At 29.3% G+C, this 20,000-nt stretch overlaps 2 protein-coding genes across 4 annotated transcripts in view; one reads left to right on the top strand and one right to left on the bottom strand.

The window, feature by feature from the left end:
* LOC118447518 (venom acid phosphatase Acph-1) overlaps window positions 1-4,623 on the bottom strand; it is a 5,059-nt gene extending 436 nt beyond the window's left edge. The window contains exons 1-7 of the mRNA XM_035879560.2: window positions 4,038-4,623; window positions 3,554-3,661; window positions 2,743-3,011; window positions 2,348-2,504; window positions 2,136-2,259; window positions 1,394-1,608; window positions 1-151 (exon numbers count right to left, since the gene is read on the bottom strand). The exon at window positions 1-151 is cut by the window's left edge and continues 436 nt beyond it. Coding sequence (XP_035735453.2) covers window positions 1-151; window positions 1,394-1,608; window positions 2,136-2,259; window positions 2,348-2,504; window positions 2,743-3,011; window positions 3,554-3,661; window positions 4,038-4,121 — 1,108 coding nt within the window. The 5' untranslated portion in view covers window positions 4,122-4,623. The remainder of the gene's footprint in view (window positions 152-1,393; window positions 1,609-2,135; window positions 2,260-2,347; window positions 2,505-2,742; window positions 3,012-3,553; window positions 3,662-4,037) is intronic.
* The window catches only part of RhoGEF3 (Rho guanine nucleotide exchange factor 3), a 153,884-nt gene that overhangs the window by 7,639 nt on the left and 126,245 nt on the right, over window positions 1-20,000 (top strand). The window lies entirely within an intron of this gene.

The raw sequence follows: 20,000 nt of genomic DNA, 5'->3' as shown, positions 1-20,000 counted from the left end.
TATTATGATCTTTTTGTCGACATAGAAGATCCTCGTCGGTTGCTATAACATCATTCAAAAGAAGACGGAATTCATTGTACGGACATAGCTCGTTACAGCCAGGAATAGTTTGGATAATTAACTTTTCCGTCACTCCTGTCCATAGAAGTACCTATAAAACAAAAACAAAATAAATGAGAAAAATAAAAAATTCATTATTTAATTTATAATCACGACATTTATCTCGTATAATTTCTTTTCTTTTTCTTTTCTTCTTTCGTTTTCTTTTTTTTTCTTTCTCTCTCTTTTTTTTTCTTTTTTTTTTTTTTTTGTTTCTGTTCTTTTCAATATTTCGTGTCTTTTCGTGAATTTCGCCTGACATATATTCGTGTTATTAATAATTTTCTTATCGTTCGATCATTTTCTTTCTTTTTTTCTTCTTTCTTCTTTTCTTTTCCTTTCGTCGGAAAACTTATGAAAGGAAATATCGTAACAATGTTTTATTCCTCGTTTTCGTCTCAATGAGCTTAGGTTTGTGATCTCACGTACGGTAATAAGTAAGAGCGACATGACGAAATAAGATAGCGTTGTAGCAGACGGTGCAAGCAAACATTACTCAGAAGGTAAATACCGGAACAGGGAAATCGTGTGATTTTACTTTGAAATTGCTTTTCGGATAGATTAAGTTAAGTAAGAGAGTATCATCTAGTACTTAGTTAAAAAAGAAAAAAGAAAAAAAAAAAAAAAAAAAAAAAAAAAACAATTTTTTCATTTTTTTTCTTTTTTGTTTCCTATTTCTTTTTTTTTATTTTTTTTTTATTTTTTTTTTATTTTTTTTTCTTTAGAACTATTAAAGCAAATAATGATAATGAAATTATAGAGAATAAAGATATTAAATGGAAGGTCTTTCGACTCGTTTTGAAAAAAAAAAAAAAAAAAAAAAAAAAAAACAATTATACTATACTTTTTGTTGATATAAGGTTAATGTTCAATTTTATTCTATTATCGATATAATTTTCTCGAAGGTTAATGTTAATACATCAGTGAGAAATAAAAATTTCGAAAATGAATTATTGCTTCTGTTTTTTATCAAAATATTATTTTCATATATATGACGTAACATTGAAATTTAACGCGATCTATTTATTTATAACGTTGTTTAGAAAATATTTGATAACTTTGTGATATCTTGTATATAAAAATAATAAATAATAAGTATTAAATAGACACACACACACACACACACACACACGTATATATATATATCATATTTAAGTTGAAAAGAAAAGAAAAGAAATGAATGTTGCGTGAGAAAGAGAATTTTAAAATAAAAGTCTGCGTTTCTCGATTTCTAATTACGTATTATCTATGTATTATCTTCTAATGAGAAATCAACATGAGTGAAAGCACTTACGCGAATATAGTAAGTTCCCTTTTTGTCACGGAGAGTTTCCAGTATTATCGTAGATCCATAAGCGGGAAGTAAAGGTTCATTGGTGCCGAGAGTTCTCGCCAATGCAGCTACGTTCACTTCGTGAGCAGAAAATAGGAAAGCTTTTCTATCGGTGGGTTGTAATCTTCCTTTTTGATATAATTCGATATCATCAACTATCCTTCTAAGTAGCATACCTAGAAATCATTGGAATTATGTCATTTTTCTTTTTTCTTTTTTTTTATAGCTTTTAATTTATAAGTAAAATTTAGGATAACATTAATGGCTTATGCATTGCGGCGGGCGCAAATTAATGAACGTTTTATATCACTTATTAAATATAAATAGAACTATAGATAGATAAATTTATAGATCTTTTTTCTTTTTTTCTGTTCTTCTTTTTTTCTGTCCTCGATTTCAAAAAGGAAATGACGAAGAGCGAGGTCGTTAAATCACGACAATAAATCTTTCAAGTATTATCATTAAATGCATTTTTTTTTATATATCCTATCTCAAGAAAATATTCTACTACCTTATATTTTTTTGTCGTTAAGTATGTAAACGTCTGTAAGGTATTAATGTCTATAATGTAATATATATATATATATATATATATATATATATATATATATATATATATATTTATTCTTTCCTCGAAGAATTTCGAAATTACCTTTCTCTACTTTATCAAGCATTAATTTTATAATTGTCTGATAAAACGTACCTCCATTAAGTCGTTTCAAGGTCTTCGTATAGGATCGTAGATGAAAATCAAACATTGTCATTTCTTTCATAGGACTAGGGAACACATTCTCCGTCCATTTAGGCAGTGTTAGATTTTGTGCGGCCTTTAAGAGAAAAGAGAAAATTATAAAAAGCGAGCACTCTTAAGATCGACTGAATTCATGTCGATGAATAAAATGCAAATGTATTTACCTCTTCCTTCAATAAATTATACAAATATTGAACGGCCTTGGTCGTGTTAATAATTTTTCCCGTATGATCGGTCAAATAAGAGAAAACATTTTTGTATCTTTTTATCATCTCTTGAGTATCATCCTGTTCGAGAAATTGTGCGTATTCCTCTTGGTATCTATCGATATTGAAAGATGATAAACATTCGTTTTGTTTCGTTTTTTTTTCTTTTTTTTTTCTTTTTTTTTCCATTTCTTTTTTTGTTTTGAAATTTATCAACAAAGAAAACATTTGTCCCAGGATTGATTGATATTATTTAAGATTTAAACGTTCACACATAAGATGTAAGATGTTAGAAAGGAATTGATCGATTTATTTGAAATATTTATTATTATTTTAAAGTGAAATTAACTTACTGCGGACAATAGTGAGGGAATAATAGGCTTTGAATATCGTGTGGTGTAGCTAGACTCGTCCACGTGGGAATCCAGGGCAAATGTGGATTCCAGGTCTGTTTCTCGGAGGGTGGGAATAATCCGGCCAGTACGAGCTGGATAGATAACTGAGTCCTTGGCACATCCGTCGCAAGACCGTAGATCTTGTCGGGCCAATAATCCGAACCAAAATATCCATTGTAACGTCCACGTAACATCAAGCCAATTTTGTACTCACGCAACTTTCCCTCCTGATAAAATCCAATAGGTTCTCATAACGATCAACTATCAAACTTATTTACTTACTTGTTTACATTATTATATTATTCATTTTCTCTTTTTTTTCTCTCTCTCTCCTATTATTTTAATGTCTCTCTCTCTCTCTCTCTTCTTTTTTTTTCCTTCTTTGTTTTTTTTTTTTTTTTTTTTTTTAACTCAAAACACCGTCTCCCTCTTTTCTCCCTTTTTATCTCTCTTTCTTTTGTTTTTTCTTTCTTCGAGAAGAATGTCGGAGAAAGTGGATATTCGAAAAATTGATTAATCGTTTTACTTTTTTCCCCTCCTCCACCTCCCCGCCTCACATTCATCCTCTGCCTTCTTTTTCTTAGTCATCATTGGAAATGTATGTATCTTTTTTTCTTTTCTGTTTTTTCTTTTTTCACTTTATCATTCGAAACGAGCGATGACATACATTCTTGTCTTTTTTTTCTTGTTATTTTCTTTTTGTTATTTTTTTTCTTTTTTTTTTCTGAGAGAAAAAAAGAAATTTACAACACGCAAGTATCATACTCACGTTGGTCAAATCGCCGTCTCCCATTGGATAATAGGTATAATCGCGATACGGATCATTTGGATAATTTTGATAGGCTCGATGAGGTACCTTGTCGCCATGTCGAAATAGCTTTAAAAGAGAGAAAAAAACACGCGCACACACACACACACACATATAATAATTAATCATTGATCTTTTCTTTTAATTAGTTTTTTCTTTTTTTCTTTTTTTTTTTTTTTTTTTTTTTGAATAACTTTCCAAAAGAAGACGAACGAGAATAGAAAAGAAACGGAAAGATCTTGAAGTTTCGTATAAGACAAAGAAAAGTATAATAACAATGAAAGAAATTATACAGTAGAAAAAGTATAAGCGAATAAGAAAGGAGACTTGCTCGAACTGTCACTAACGTTTCTTTTCTTTTCCTGTTTTTTTTCTTTTTTTTTTTTTTTGATCTCTTAGAAAACGAGAATACTAATTTGTAAATCGTAATGAAACTTTTATTTACCACGTGGAGTAGTTGCACTTCCAAGTCGCAGTTCACCAATGTAACGAAACAAAATAATACGACGAAAAACACATTGGCATTCATGATGTTCTTATGATGTCAAACGATAATGTACTTTTTTTTTTTAGATAGAAGAGGATGAGAAACGCACAAATAAAAAAAAAAAAAAAAAAAAAAGAAAAAAGGGATAAAGAAAGAAAGAAAGAGGAAGGAAATGAAAGAAAAAGGAAACGAGAAAAAAGAACAATTAAATCGTAGAAATAAATAAAAATCGAACGATCGATAAACGCGACAAAATGGAAGAACGGAAGATCCCAGTTGGTATCCTCTCCTTCTCGAATATCGTTAGTACGTCCGGTTTACTCGATTTCACGTTGCGATCTACTCGCGAATGGTTTTCCATATACAAGCGCGAGAGTCTCGTTCTACTGTTGTCACACACTAAAACACGGTGTGCGGAGTTCGAGTGGGGCTGGACAAGGAACTTAGCCGAACAGGTTTTGTACACCCAATGATTTTTATTCTACGTACTCTATACACGGTTTTTCATCGTCGACTATTACGATCGTCTTAGCCGTCACAGTTTTGTTCCTCTATGATATCCTTTTCCTCTTTCGTCAATCCTCAACACGATCATGGCCGAAGGTCAAGAAAAAAAAGAGAGAAAAAGAGAGAGAGAGAGAGAGAGAGAGAGAGGGAAATGGGTATTCCTACGATTCGTCTATATATCCTTCTTAACCCTATCTTAAAAAGAAAAAAGAAACAAAGAAAAAAAAAATAATAAGAAAGAAAAAACCTATCTGTGCGAACTCTTCCGATTTTACCATATAATTATATGTATATATATATATATATTTTTTTTTTTTTCTTTCCTTTTATATATGCGCATACACCTATATTTTTTTCTCTTTCGATTCTTTCTTATTTCTATTTATATTTTATTTATCTTTTTTTATCTAACTCTTTCGTTTTTGCCTTTATACTTTTTTTTCTTTATTTTGTTTTTTTTGTTTCTTTTTTTTTTTTTTTTTTTTTTTTTTTAAGTATAAGAAAAGAACAGTAAGAGAACGAAAAGAAGAGAGAGAAAGAGAAAAGGATAGGTAGAATTTTTCCTTTTCTAGCAGACAGGTTCAATGATAGTGACATTGTTCGAACATTTTATGTTTCATTTTTACATTTATAAAATATATCGTTGTATCTTTTAAGTGCTACTTTTTTTCTCTATTTTTTTTCTTCTTCTCTCTCTCTCTCTCTCTCTCTCTCTCTCTCTCTCTCTCTCTCTCTTTTCGTCTCTCATAAGTCAGCATTTATTATACCCGGAGGAATTTGAAAGAGTAAACAAGTGATTGAAATTTTAGAAAGAACCTAAAGATGTAACATTATCCTTTTATGATTCATCATGATAGGTAATTCTGATAATCGACAACTGAGGAAAATCGTTTTTATTCTTTTCCTTCTTTTTTTTTTTCCCCGATTGAATTTTCCCGAGAAACTCGAATCTATTTCCGCGTAAAGTCTCAATTGCTGGTTAAACATAAAATGAGGAAGTGAATATGCCAACCGTAAAAGCATATATATATATATATATATATATGGATATCTTATGTAATCTAATGAATTCAGAATTCAGAACGATCATTTCGAGTTAATTAGATCAAAGAAAGAAAAGAACACCGAGAAGGTAGATAAAAGTTGTGGAAGCGGGGAGGGAGGGAGGGAGGGTGGGGGGGAGAGAGAGAGAGAGAGAAGGAATAGTGGGAGGCAGCAATGGAAGAGGGGGGTGGTGAAGGGGGAGGGATTAGAGAGGAGAAGTAGATAAAACGCAATAAGTCGTTGATTTATTCTGAATTTAATGTACTAAGTTAATCGATGATACTAACTAATCGATGATCGAGCCGATAGAATTAATTATGTGCGAATAACGTTTTGATTCGAGTTTAACTGCCGTTCTTAATTATCTTTACTTTATGTTCTCTTCTACACAGGCGAACAGTTCTTTTTTTCTTTCTTTTTTTCTATTTTTTTTTTTTTTCCTTTTTTTTTTTTTTCTTTTCGTTTTTCTTCTGTTTATAATAACAAGCTCTTCGCAATTATTACATTCGATTAAATCGTTGTTTCAAATGAGCATGTAAAAAGAAGGAAGGAAATAAGATGAAGATGAAGAAGAAGAAGAAGAAGAAAAATGGAAAAAAGATAAAGAGAAAATAAATGATTCTTCAAAAAATGAATCATACAATTATCGTATTGTGATATTTAAGATCGATTTTGATTTAAAACGATCATTCCTCTTTGGAAATTCCGCTATCCTCGTGCGCATAGTATTTAAATATATGTATGTATGTATGTATGTATATACGTATGTATGTATGCGTTTATACGTAGATAATGTGGAGACATATATATTGCTGAAGACAATATAATACTCATTTTACATCAAGGTCGTACATTCGATTCGATCATTATCGGCGACGTATACTTAAGTTTATTTCGCTTATTTGTTAGAGCAGCCTGATTGCATACACAAAGATAGATTATTTATATATGTATATACGTATTTATGTATATCAGGTAATCGAACAAATCGTAGATTATGATACGCATAGTGCTTTCACCTTTCCGATCGTGTCCGCCTCGTTGGTTATAACAAAACGAGTTACGCGGCAATGAACTAACACTTTATAAATTGACCTCGATTTTATATCCTTCGAGATATTTCGATATTTAAATACCGGGTTATACAAATTTCATTTAGAAATTTGTCTTGACCTTAGTCGAATAGATTGGATTATTATATATATATATATATCAAAAAAAAATTAGATATATAAATATATATATATATATATATATATATTTCTAAATAGTAATTTATTATTTATTTTATATACGTTTATCTTCGATAATAATTATTCTTAGATGATAATTATTCTTCAAAGATCGATTCTCCTTTCTCATTATTTTTCAATCATTCGTAAAAAGAAAAAATCACAGGAAGTTATGTTAACAATCGTGAATCCAATGTTGTCTTCTCATTCGTCATTTCTCTTGTCGTTGGGATTTTTCTTTTTCTTTTTTTTTTTTTTTTTTTTCATTCTCGTTGTTGAATTATTTCTTCGTGGAATCAGTTGTCATTTGAGTGGGTTGGCGGGAGCAGATATGCAATAACCGATAGTTTATACATAGATGAATTCTAAATTATTTGGAGTTTCATGACGTCATTAAATTTCTTGGTAGTTTAGGAAAATTTCAATCGAATTCGTTTTATCGAGGAAGGAATATATTTAAATTAATCCGTAATCGTATCGTTAAATTATGAATTATGCATGTACGTATCTCGAGTTTCTAACTAGAAAACCGATCGTTTTAATTATCCAAACAATTCTGTCTTCTAACTGAACGATTATTATTGTTATTATAATTATTGTCCTTAATATTATTATTATTATTATTATTATTATTATTATTATTATTATGATTATTATGATTATTATTACTTTTATCGTCTGCGAAGTTGTAAAACGGCTGAAAGAGAAATAGAAGAATATAAATGAATAAATAAATAGAAAAAGATTTATAGCGATAAGAACAGAAATAAAAAAAAAAACAAAAAAAGACATAAATAAATAAAAAATAAAAGATAAAAAAGAAAAAAAAAAGGAAACTGAGAGAATTAATTTACAAGTAACAATCCACTCATAGACATATATAATCGCAATAATATTATTTTCCGATCTACATCTCGCAATTGTCCTAATTACATCTGATCATGACTCGTAAAAAAATAAAAAAAAAAAAAAAAAAAAAACATGGAAGCTTAGTTATGCAAACTCGATGGAAGAATTACAGATCTATAGATCGTAATCCTTGAATGAAGAGATGATTGGCTAATAAAGAAGATGAAGAAAAAGAGAGAGAGAGAGAGAGAGAGAGAAAGAGAAAGAGAGAATATTACTTGACGATTAAATCTTGAAATTAAAAAGAAGTGTAATCGAGTTTATTCTCTCAAAATTTATTCCCTGATTTAGAATGATTTAGAAATTTCAGTTGAATGGACATTTAGAAAATTTAGTAATTTTAGAAAAATAAGTATTTAGATAAAGATATGTCCAAAGTGAAATATGATTGACTTTCAATCGTTCGCACGTGTGCACATACACACATAAACAAACACACACACTCAGAGTGATGGACGCACATGCATTATATGTCAAATGCCCATCATTCTTCTTATATCTATTCTCAGATCATTATTTCTATCAATTGTATAATTCTTCTTTCATACCATATCATTATATCGTTTCATTGTATAATAAAAAAAAAAATAATAATAATAATTTCAGAATTTTAAATATTTCATATCCGAGCACAAAACATTAATATTTTTTATTTATCAAACTTATTGGCTAACCTGAGAACATAATATAATAGGTTTGCATTGCCTATAGATATAATATTGTATAATATAATTGCATTAATAATCCAATAATATATTATAATATTGTATTAGATTGATCACAATTGTCATTAATATTAAGATTGTTCCTTTAAAATATAAAATGGATACAAATTTTGATTGATTCTTTATTGGTAAACTGATATAGAAATATTATTGATATTATAATAATATGTGGGGGATGGTAGAATGGAACGTAAAAGAGAGAGAGAGAGAGAACAATCCGTTCAAAAGATCGTACCAATATATGTTATCAGGAAGTTTGATAAATTGTTAGGAGGTTTGCGGAAGATAGAGAATAACTTTCCTATCGATTATCCAATTGGAAACTCACGTGTTCTTTTGCCAAGTGTATTTTGCGTTAGATGAAAATTTCATAATCTGGTAGACAAGACTTTGATATAACGTTTAGAAGTGGAATACCTATGGCTCGAATTTTTTTTTATCGATTTTACGAGATTATATATATATATATATATATATATATATATACATATATATGTATATGTATATTTTTTTTATGTTTATGTTTTATGTTTTTTCTTCTCCCTATCTTACTCTTTGTTCAAAGAAATTTACATAAATGTACTGCTCTCTTTGTGCTCGATCAGGATAGTTATATCCATCTTGAAAAGACAGAGATAAAAAGAGAGACAGGGGGAGAGAGAGAGAGAGAGAGAGAGAGATTATTTGCTTTTCAGCTCAGACGCTCCAGAAAAAGATATCTCTATAATTCTAATTTAAGATCTATAAGTCCTCCCCTATAAAAAAGAAAAAAAAATATTTGATGGCACTTTTAAAACCTTGAGGCATTGAAATAGCCTTACTGTATACTTTGTTTATTATAACTTTCTCCGTGTCTCAGGGGTAATATATATATATATATATATATATATATATATATATATATATACAGATATCTTCTTTTTTTTTTCTTTTTAAATTACTTTTTAATCTATTTCTTTTTTACTTCTTTTTCATACTTTATATTTTCTTTCATTTTTTTTCTTTTTTTTTCTTTTTTTCTATTTTTTCTTTTTTTTTCTTTTTTTTCTTTTTTTTTTTTTTTTTTTTTTTTTATTTAAACGTAACAACATAATTAAACGCACATACACATAGACACAAAGTCGTTAAGAATTTGTTACGCCTCATCTTCGTGACTTTTAGAGATTAGATCTTGATCTTACGATTGATAGATAAAAAGGAAGTACTTAACTTGTTTAGAACTCGATCGTCATGATTCATGATTTAGCGAAATCATTATATTATCGTTCGAGACTCTCTCTCTCTCTCTCTCTCTCTAATGATTAATAATCGAATTTATCTAAAATTTTCTTTGTTTTCAATTAGATAAATATATAATAAATCATGATTTTATATCAGACCTTCATATAAGAATATTATTTTTATTATCATCGAGAATATTTTTTTGGATATGTAGAATAAAATGAATTTCCTTCGTCTCTTTTCTTTTCTTTTTAATATTTTTTTGTTGTTGTTCTTATCGCATTAAAATCAGTGATTTTATTTATTGTATCTGTAAACAGATAAGTAGAAGTCGTAAATGTGAATCACGTGATAGTAGGTGTGTCTTTTTATAGAGAGAACCGTTCGTGCACACCTCTGGACGCGTTTAATGCAATAAAAATCATTTATATAAGTTCGAAAGGAAGAGACAAAGACAAAGAGAGAGACAGAGAGAGAGGCAGAGAGAGAGAGAGAGAGAGAGAGAGAGAGAGAGAGAGAAATAAAAAAAATATTGTTTGTTTCGAAAAAATAAATACAATTTTAAACGCAATGTCATAGAGCATTAATCATTCTCATTTAATTATATCATTCAATAGATATTAACGATGATTCGATAATATTAATCAAAATAAATCCAATTAATTTATGATATAGATAATAAAGATTCTAAAGTCGATGGATGATGAATCAGTAGGATGGATACTTGCTAGAGATCCTTAGACGAGATACATTTTACATAAGGATAAATCTATCGCGCGATAATTAATCCTCATCGTATTATCCACTTCCGCGATGTCTTTAATTTACAAAAGGATGTTGCGAACATATTTAATAATTTCTGAGGAAAATAGAGAGAGAGAGAGGGAGAGAGAGGGAGAGAGAGAGAGAGAGTGAAAGAAAAAAGAATAAATAAATAAATAAATAAATAAAGAATGAAAAAATAAAGAGGCAAGATAAGAAATAATAACGCAATAAAAAGTCTTATCGTAGACGACAATTATATTTAATCTTTATTGCATCCGTTAATTCCTACTAAAAAGGACAAATTTGTCGAATTTCTTTTTTTTTTTTTTTTTTTTTTTTTTTTCGTTAAAAAACTACAAAAAAAGAAAAAAAAGAAAAGAAAAGAAAGAAGATATAAAGGAAGGAAGAAAATGATCGATCGATAGATTTACCGCTCGATCGATAGATTTTTTTACTTATACATCGCTAATTTTATTCGATATCATGCGTAGATAGTCACGCCTCTTGCACCTGTATTCGCCGGTACACATACCCCTCCGATATGAATCGATTATTATGCGTCCGTTATGCTCGAGAATGGCCGACCTTCGATTCTGTTGATGAATAACGAAGAAACAACGTCGGAGAATCTATGCCCGAGCATACATTACAACGAGAGAAACAGAGACAGAGGCACACACAAAGAGATAGAGAGAGAGAAAGAAAGAGAGAGAGAGAAAGTTTAAACGAGTATTAATAATGATTAACGCTTGAGGGTTGCTTTTCGTAGCATGATTAATTAACAATTTATTACCGTTTTATTGATATCAATACATTGAGTGCTTCCTAAAACATGCAATTTTGTAAAGTAATAATAATAATAATAATAATAATAATAATAATTATTATTATTATTATTATTATTACTAATATATATTATTACGAACGTAAAGTATATCGTAAAACGAAGTAAACAATATTCGATCGTCATTATTTTCATTTAGATATTTTGCTTCTTTTTTTTCCTCATTGTTTATTTTTCAATTTTTTTTCTTTTTTTTTTTTTTAATTTAATTTAATTTTATTTTATTTTATTTTATATCATTTTATTTTATTTTATTGCCTTTTATTTTATTTCCATTCCTTTCCATCCAATTAAATTTTTCTAGTCCGTCGATATTGCACAATCATCAGAATTTTCTGACGATATGAAGTAACGAAATCGTCCTAGGATGATTAATAATAAGTAAAAGGAAATCAGTAACCGTTTATTATCCCTTTATTATTTATTTACAATTTTGATTTCGTATTGTCAAACATTTATATCGAAATGAAAATTCTTGCCGATAAGGTTCATTAAACGAGTCGATTGATTCGCGAACAAGATAAGAGGTAAACAAGTAAAACGATGAGAAGAGAATCCTTCTTTTGTAATACGACATAATATACAAACACAAACACCCACGCACACACATACCCACACACATACACACACACACACATAATCTTCGATGGAGGTTCCGATCGACGTTGCGCTTCTATACGCCTCAAGGCTTCTCATTATTAATTGCTTCATCCACTTTGTTATGAATATCTAACGCCCAACGCTTTCGTTAAATATATAGTACCTATTCTCTCTCTCTCTCTCTCTCTCTCTCTCTCTCTCTCTCTCTCTCTCTCTCTCTCTCTCTCTTTCTAACATTCATCTCGTTGCATCATTTAATAAAGAAATGGAAGGGAGAGTTATATTCGATATAATAAATATTTTAAACGAACTATCTTAAACGTTTCATTTTTATCATTAACAACATTCGAAGAATTAAAACTCGTTTGATCAAGGAAATTAATTGGGAATTATTCATCGTGTAAAGAGACAGATAGATAGAGATAGAGATAGGGATAGATAGAGATAGATAGATGAGAAAGAGAGAGATAGAGAGAAAGAGAGAGAAAGAGAGAGAGAGAATGGAAGAAACAGTATACTGTTTATTTCGAGAAAAAATTTTAATCCTCTTTTAGATGCTACCTGTGTATGTCTTCTTATCGTACTTAAAGGAGATACATGTCGAGTTTGCGTTATGTGCTTATAAATACACATAGAGAAAGAGTAAGAGATAAACAGACACCTATACACACCTACACCTACACACACACACACACAGATATATGTGTACATAACTTGATAATAATGGCATCGCGTGCTTGAAATACATACATAAATACATATGTATGTATACATACATATATACATATATACATACATACATACATACAGAGATGTGTACATACATATGTCGATGTGTCGTGTTACAGTGCAAGGCAACAATGTCCCCCGAATCAGAAACGAGTTTCTTATCGCAAACGTACAGGCTTCCCCATTTATTCCATCGAATTCCTTTACGCATTATTAATTTCTATCGAACGAGTTATCAAGAAAAAGAAAAATCGAAAGGTTCGTTATATTCGTTTATTAATTCAAGTCCGTCGTTCCATTCTTTTTTTCTTTTTCTTTTTCTTTGATTTTTTTTCTTTTTTTCCATTTTCTCTTTTTTCACTGTCCACGAAATCTCTTCTCCTTGAAACAATTTCGAAAACTTACGTTCTTATCGTTCGTTCGGAGATGAATTCCAAGCAAACGTAATATTATGATAACGATGTCGAATTGTATTACGAAACAACGTGATATTTATCCGATACCAATCGAATATTTAAATTATTAAACGATGTTCCCGAGAATTTCAACACAAATGGAATAATATATTATACGAGACAGGAGTGAAATTCAAATACGTACATTTCGTTGATTATTATTATTATTGTTATTATCTGATTCGATCTTGAATGATAACGACGAATGATAACCAATTAGAATTATCGAAGAAGCATCGATCGATTTACTCGTAAATCTGTTTCTTTATCTGTATCTCTATCACCCTTTTATTTTTTCTACGTTATATAGTAAATATTAGACGAGTCATACGTATGATGGATAAGAAGTATATTATTTAACATTGTTCAAGGACATTTTCTTTAAACTATAAGATCTAGAGAGATAGAGATAGATATGTAGATAGATAGATAGATAGATAGATAGATAGAGAGAGAGACGAGAGAGAGACGAGAGAAAAAGAAAAAAACAAAATAGAGAATAAGATAAGATGTCGGTACGAGGGAAAAAAAAAAATAAAAGACTATAAACGGAGAATGAATAAAAAGAGAAACAAGCTTTAGAAGTGAAAATCCAAGGTGGTTGGTTCTTGCGTTTCTTCCGCAGATGCGGATTCCTGCGAGGCTTCGCCCTACGCTCAAGAAGGAAAATCCAATAGCGTGCGGAATTGAATAACGTATCGACAGACGTCACCGTAATCGTATGAAAGCACGTTTGGAAACAACTTCCTCTCTTTTTAACTCTTTCTCTATCTTTTTCTTTCTCTCTCTCTCTCTCTCTCTCTCTCTCCTTCTTTCTCTCTCTATCTCTCTATTTAACCCTCTGTCCTTTCAAAAGTTATGTATGTACGTTTGGGGATCTATGTTAGGGATCTATATACTTTCCCTCGATCGTTTCTCCAACAACGGCTATTTATCTGCGATAAAAGAAAGAAAAATGATGATTTTCTTCTCTATTTATCTCTCTCTTTCTCTCTCTCGCTCACTCGTTTTATGAAGATATATTTTGATTAATTGGATATAATAAAATGAATCCTTTTTAAATGGTATAAATAATATTTTAATTAAAAAAATTTGCCAGTAAAATACATACACATATATACATATATGTATACATATATATATATATATATATATGTATATATATGTTTTATTTTATTTTACAGGATGAGTCCCAAATGTCTTTGCCTAGGACAAAAGTCCTTAGATGGGATAAAAGTTTCGAAGTAGTTTTAAAAATCAATTATTCCTTTGCGAAAAGTTTCTAGAGTGATTTTTTCTTTTTTTTTTTTCTTTCTTTTCAAAATCATTTAAGTACCTATTTCATGGTTGAATATGAGAAATGAAATATGTATGCGTACATGCATGTAAATTCGTTTTCTTTCTTTTTCTTTTTTCTTTTTTTTCTTTTTTTTTTCTTTCTTTCTTTTTATTCAACAAAACGAGCTAACATTCTTGAAAAAAAAAAAGAAAAAAGAAAAAGCAAAAAGGAAAGTCGATTGAAAATTAGAATTCTTCGTTCTTTTAATCAAAAGAACTATTGTGAACACATTCAAGCCACCGATTCGCGAGATTAACCGAATGGAGTCGCGGTCAAGCGTTAAACAAAGTCGTGGTTATCGCTTAATCCACCTACCGAAATTCATTTCCGGAACATTTAAATAGGGCAAAGCGTGGCGAGAACAAGAGAGAGAGAGAGAGAGAGAGAGAGAGAGAGAAAGCATTAACGTATGTGTAAAATGTAGGTATAGGTAAGTTGAAATAGACTACTTGCACAAGCACCGATTTGGTCGGCTTATTGTTTAATAAATTTCGAATGGCTCGTAAACTAACTTAAAAATTCGATTCTAAATTTGAATTGAAGTTTAATAGCATTGATCCTCTTGCATTAAAAGATATAATATAATATTTCCATTTTATTTGTTATATATAATCAAAAAATATGTATATATATATATATATATATATAGAGAGAGAGAGAGAGAGAGAGAGAGAGTTAGGCACAGAGGGAGAGACGTTAATAAAGAAATTCAATTTAATTTAAAACTAGTAGGAATATGATGGAGTTGTTGGTAACGATCTCGGTCGGACGAGTTTCGAATGCCTCGCCAGTTTGGCAGGCACGCAATAGTAGAATAACTATGAGTAACGTGTTTATCGAAGCGCTAAGGGAAACCAATATAGAAAAAAAAAAAAGAAAAAAAGAAAAAAAAGAAAAATAGACCGAGATCCTACGAGAAGAGATTGAATATATAGAATGAGAGTTAAGAGAGTGAGAGAGAAAATGAGAGAGAAAAATTGAGAAACGCGTTGAATTTAATTAGTTCGGCAACGTCCAATTATCCGAAACTAACGAGTCCATAGCTCGCGCTCTTTCAATCCGTTAATTTTTACAAGCTTTTACATTGAACGTCTAACGATCACATCTCCCGTTATATTTTTATACGACATATATATACATATGCATATATATGTATGTATGTATATGTATATATATATATATATATATATATATATATATATATATATATATATATATATTAGGTTGGAAACTATGAAACGGGCATTTTTGTTTAGTTATTTACTTTCATTCAACGCCCGTTTCATAGTTTCCAACCTAATATATACATATATATATATATATATATATATATATATATATATATATGCTGATCCGAAATTTATTAATTCGTTCTTTCTGTCTTTTTTCTTTTTTTTTTTCTTTTCCCTTCCCTTTTCTTTTTTTTTTTCTCTAATGTATAATACATATGTATATAAGTTCAATTTCGTTACATATATCATAGAATCGTAGATCGTTGAAATGAAATTTTTCAACAGGAACGATCATTCGTTTGTTCCTTCGTTTGGTCGGTCGATCGGTCGACCGGGTCGGTCGTTCGAATGGCATCGGTCGAATGAGTGAATGTGGGAGTGGTTAGATGGTTACGTGGAGAAGGGATAACATTTTTAATTTCATTCAACGATATAACGTGGGGACATTTATTGAAAACCAATATTCTCAACAATGTTTCCAACGAAATCGAGCGTAAACTGACCAGCCAACAGAGCGAGTAAAAACAATAGCCTAACATCAATCACTGAAATCACACGTCACTCTCAACGTTTCTCACTGATACGTTCCTGTTTTTCTTCGTTTCTTTTCTTTATTTTATTTTATTTTTTTTTTTCTTTTTCCTTTTTTCCTCTCAACTACATGGAAAAAGAACTCGAGGTTCGGTGGAAGGTTGAAGGGGTGGGGAAGAGGTGGGTAGTGGTTGGGGCGGGATAGGTGAACGGATAGGTGAAGGAAAAGGAAGAAAAAAGAATAAAAAAAAGAGAGAGAGAGAAGAATCCTCGAAGCAAAGGACATCTCACGTTCAGTCGCTCAAAATGATCTGACAATGAACTTCGTGGCCTGAAGTGATGTAAAATATTGCACGTGGAATAGGAATGAATATTAAGAAGGGAGGAAGGAATGGGAGAAGGAAAAAGGATGAGAGCAGGAAGAGGATAGTAGAGGAAGGAAGAAGAGAGGGAGGGAGGGAGATACAGTGATGGTTTCGTGGAAATGGGTCAGGAGGTTAAGGAAGGGAGGATGCCTGATCCTGGGACATACACGTGGGTTTTCGAGGGATGTATCCCCAGGATTCGAGGGTTACTAAAACCTTGAACTAGTGACCCACATAATGCTCTACCGGTTTAATCGTCCTTCATACATCAATGACGTACGATATCCAACTTTGTCTATTATAATATAAGGGAAATTTTTTTTTTTTCTAAAAGAATAAATTTCATGCGAACAATTGGAAAAAAAAATTATATATATTCTTGTGTACATTATGCACACGTCCTACGTACTATCTATTTTTTTTTTAATTTAGCTTTTTCTTTTCTTTTTTTTTTTCAATTTCATTATTTTCTTCCTTTTTTTTTATTTTTCTTTTCTTCTTTTTTTTTTTTTTTTTAATTATCAATCACGCTCGTTATAATCGTCGCGTAAAACTTTTTCCCCGAGAAAAGAAAAATATGGAAAAAAAAGAAAAGAAAAAAAAAAAACAAGAAAAGAAAATCGAATTTTAATGGTTAATCAGTAATAAAAAATCATTATATCAGTAATTTTGATCTATACGATTTTAAAGCTGAATACTTTAATGCCTCGATAATTTTTAATCGTTTAAATGCTAAACATTTTGATATTCATACACGTATTTATTTTGTATGTATATATTTAGCATAGTTTTGTATGTATATATTTATATATGTTTCTTTTTTTTTCCCGATTCTGTATTTATAGATCGTATATTTATTCCATCGGATTTGAAAGCTTCGAATAGTGGATATCGGTGTTATACAGACGTACGTATCGATATATACATACATATCTATGTAAATATATGTATGTATTCGTTTATTCTACGCTTATTGTTAGATTATATGACGTAAAAGTTATTATGAAGCTAGTTTAATTGGATTGGAAATATTCATTGATAGGACTTCATCGAGTCTTCCGATATTTTTCTCTTTTCTTGCTCTTTGTTTTGTTTCTTTTTTGTTTTTTTTCCTTTTCTCTTTTTTGTTTTTCTTTTTTCTTTTTTAATTCTCACATACATAACATAAACACACGTGTATATTTAATATGTACGTACATATTACATATAAACGTGGACAAGGTATATATAGGGTCTATTCTCTCTCTTTCTGCTTCGCTGAAGGTAATCTATTATATATCGAGAATCGTGTGATACTATGTATAAATGCAGAAACGATAGGTGTGTAGAAACGTGTACGGTCAATTTGACAATGAGGCCGAGGAATCGAATCGAATCGAAACGAATCCCATTTCGATCGATGACAATTTTTCTTTCTTTCTATATATATAAATATATATATATATAAAATATATATATATATATATATTTTATATTTCTATACGAACAATTCGTATATATCCAACTATACGAAGGAACGTTCAACGATTTAATAAATCGTTCGAACGTCCAAGGCAGAAATTTCGTAAAGGATCAGAACAGGACTTTCTGCCATCAGAATGAATTTCTCGTGTTTTCTTTTACGAGAGAAGAAAAAAAAAAAAAGAAAAGAAAGGAAAAGAAAATAATGAAAAAAGAAATAACAAAAGGGAGACACCGAGATCGATCACTTACTATTTTTATTTCACCCTTATTCTTTACTTACATTTTTCTTTAATAATTTCACATGTACGTATAATAATTATATATATATATATATATATATATATATATATATATATATTAGGGTGAAAATAAATCGATTAATTCTGAGATTACATTTTATTGTTAAATGATTATTTAAAAGAAAAAAAAGAATAAAAAAAAAGGAAAAGAAAAAAGTAGATCATCTATAAGAAATTTATAAACAGACAGACGGTTCAATTAATATTTATTATAAACGATTAATAATGAGTATTTAAAGGCAAATAAGAAGTTATAAATCTATAGACGCTTCTCGTTTTGATGAATCATTAAATTATTGATATCTCATTAAGATAATGAGGAAGATTGAAATGCTTTACGAAGAAGATTGAACCACCACAGGATGATAGTTCTTTTTCCGTTTGATTTAATCTTACGAAAGTTTCATAATGTCAAGAACGAATTTAATCTCCCTAAACTCGGCCATTCCTCATATCTACTGGATATTCTCATGAAAATTCACTTGCCGTCGTTCTCGTCGTTGTCGTCGTTGTCGTTGTCGTCGTCTTCAACGTCGACGTGTGCCCGACGTCGTCATGAATACATACCTCGCATGTTTCCTCGCTCAGATTTAAAAGAAACCTAAGTCCAAATACTTTATACGTCCTTATCCTTTTCAACAAATGTCTAGCAACGATAATAATAGCATCGTATAATTCATCTAAGACGTTTATATTTAAATAATAAAATAATGTTCGATACTAATACATAAAATTATATACGTATATTTATAATTAGAAAAAAATATTTATATATATATATATAAACAATGATAAAATTCATTTAAAATTATACTGAAAATTAAATAAACTGTATATTTAAATAATAAAATAATTTTTAATATTAATATATATATATATATATATCTTATATTAAATTAAAATAATAATTAATATAATTTATTATTATTATTATTATTATTATTAAAATAATTCTTTAATAATATTTTTAATGTTATTAAAATAATTAATATAATTAATTAGAATGTTTAATATGGCCGTATATTTACGTATTTGCGTTTCGTTGAATAGTATAGGAAAGATAAAAATAATAATTACCATCAAAGAGAACGATTCTTTGATACGTACATATCACGTAATACCTACGTGAGTATTTTTTTTCTTATTTCTTCTTTTTATTTCCTATTTATATACATCTTTTTTCTTTAATCACGTCATTCGTATGCAAATTTTTTCATTAAACTTACGATACATTTGCCCGTGTGAATTGTTTCGAATTATAAAAAATTTGCAAAAATTACTTTCGATACTTTTAGATAAAATTAATATTGTTATATGTAAAACAATTTACAATACATTAATAATTTATTTATATCAATTATAATTAATTAATCATACACATAGTTTATATAGATTAGATCGATCGACGTTATTAATATTGATTACTTTAGTTAAATTAATTAGAACGTTTAATATATCTGTTTATCTATGTGCGTATTTACGCATCGTTAGAAAGTATTTGAAGATATTAAAATTATAATTAGTATCAAAAAGGATTCATTGGCTTAACGTGTATGATTCTACCGATCTAAGCGAGTTCTTTCTATCTATCTTTTTTTGTTCCTTTTTTTTCTATATTTTATTTATATATATTTTTTTTCATTACATCATACTTATGCAG

The sequence above is a fragment of the Vespa mandarinia genome, chromosome 1 (assembly GCF_050613455.1).
Source record: "Vespa mandarinia isolate Hongniang chromosome 1, ASM5061345v1, whole genome shotgun sequence".
NCBI classification, from domain to species: Eukaryota; Metazoa; Arthropoda; class Insecta; order Hymenoptera; family Vespidae; genus Vespa; species Vespa mandarinia.
This window is presented reverse-complemented; position numbering and strand designations above follow the sequence as displayed.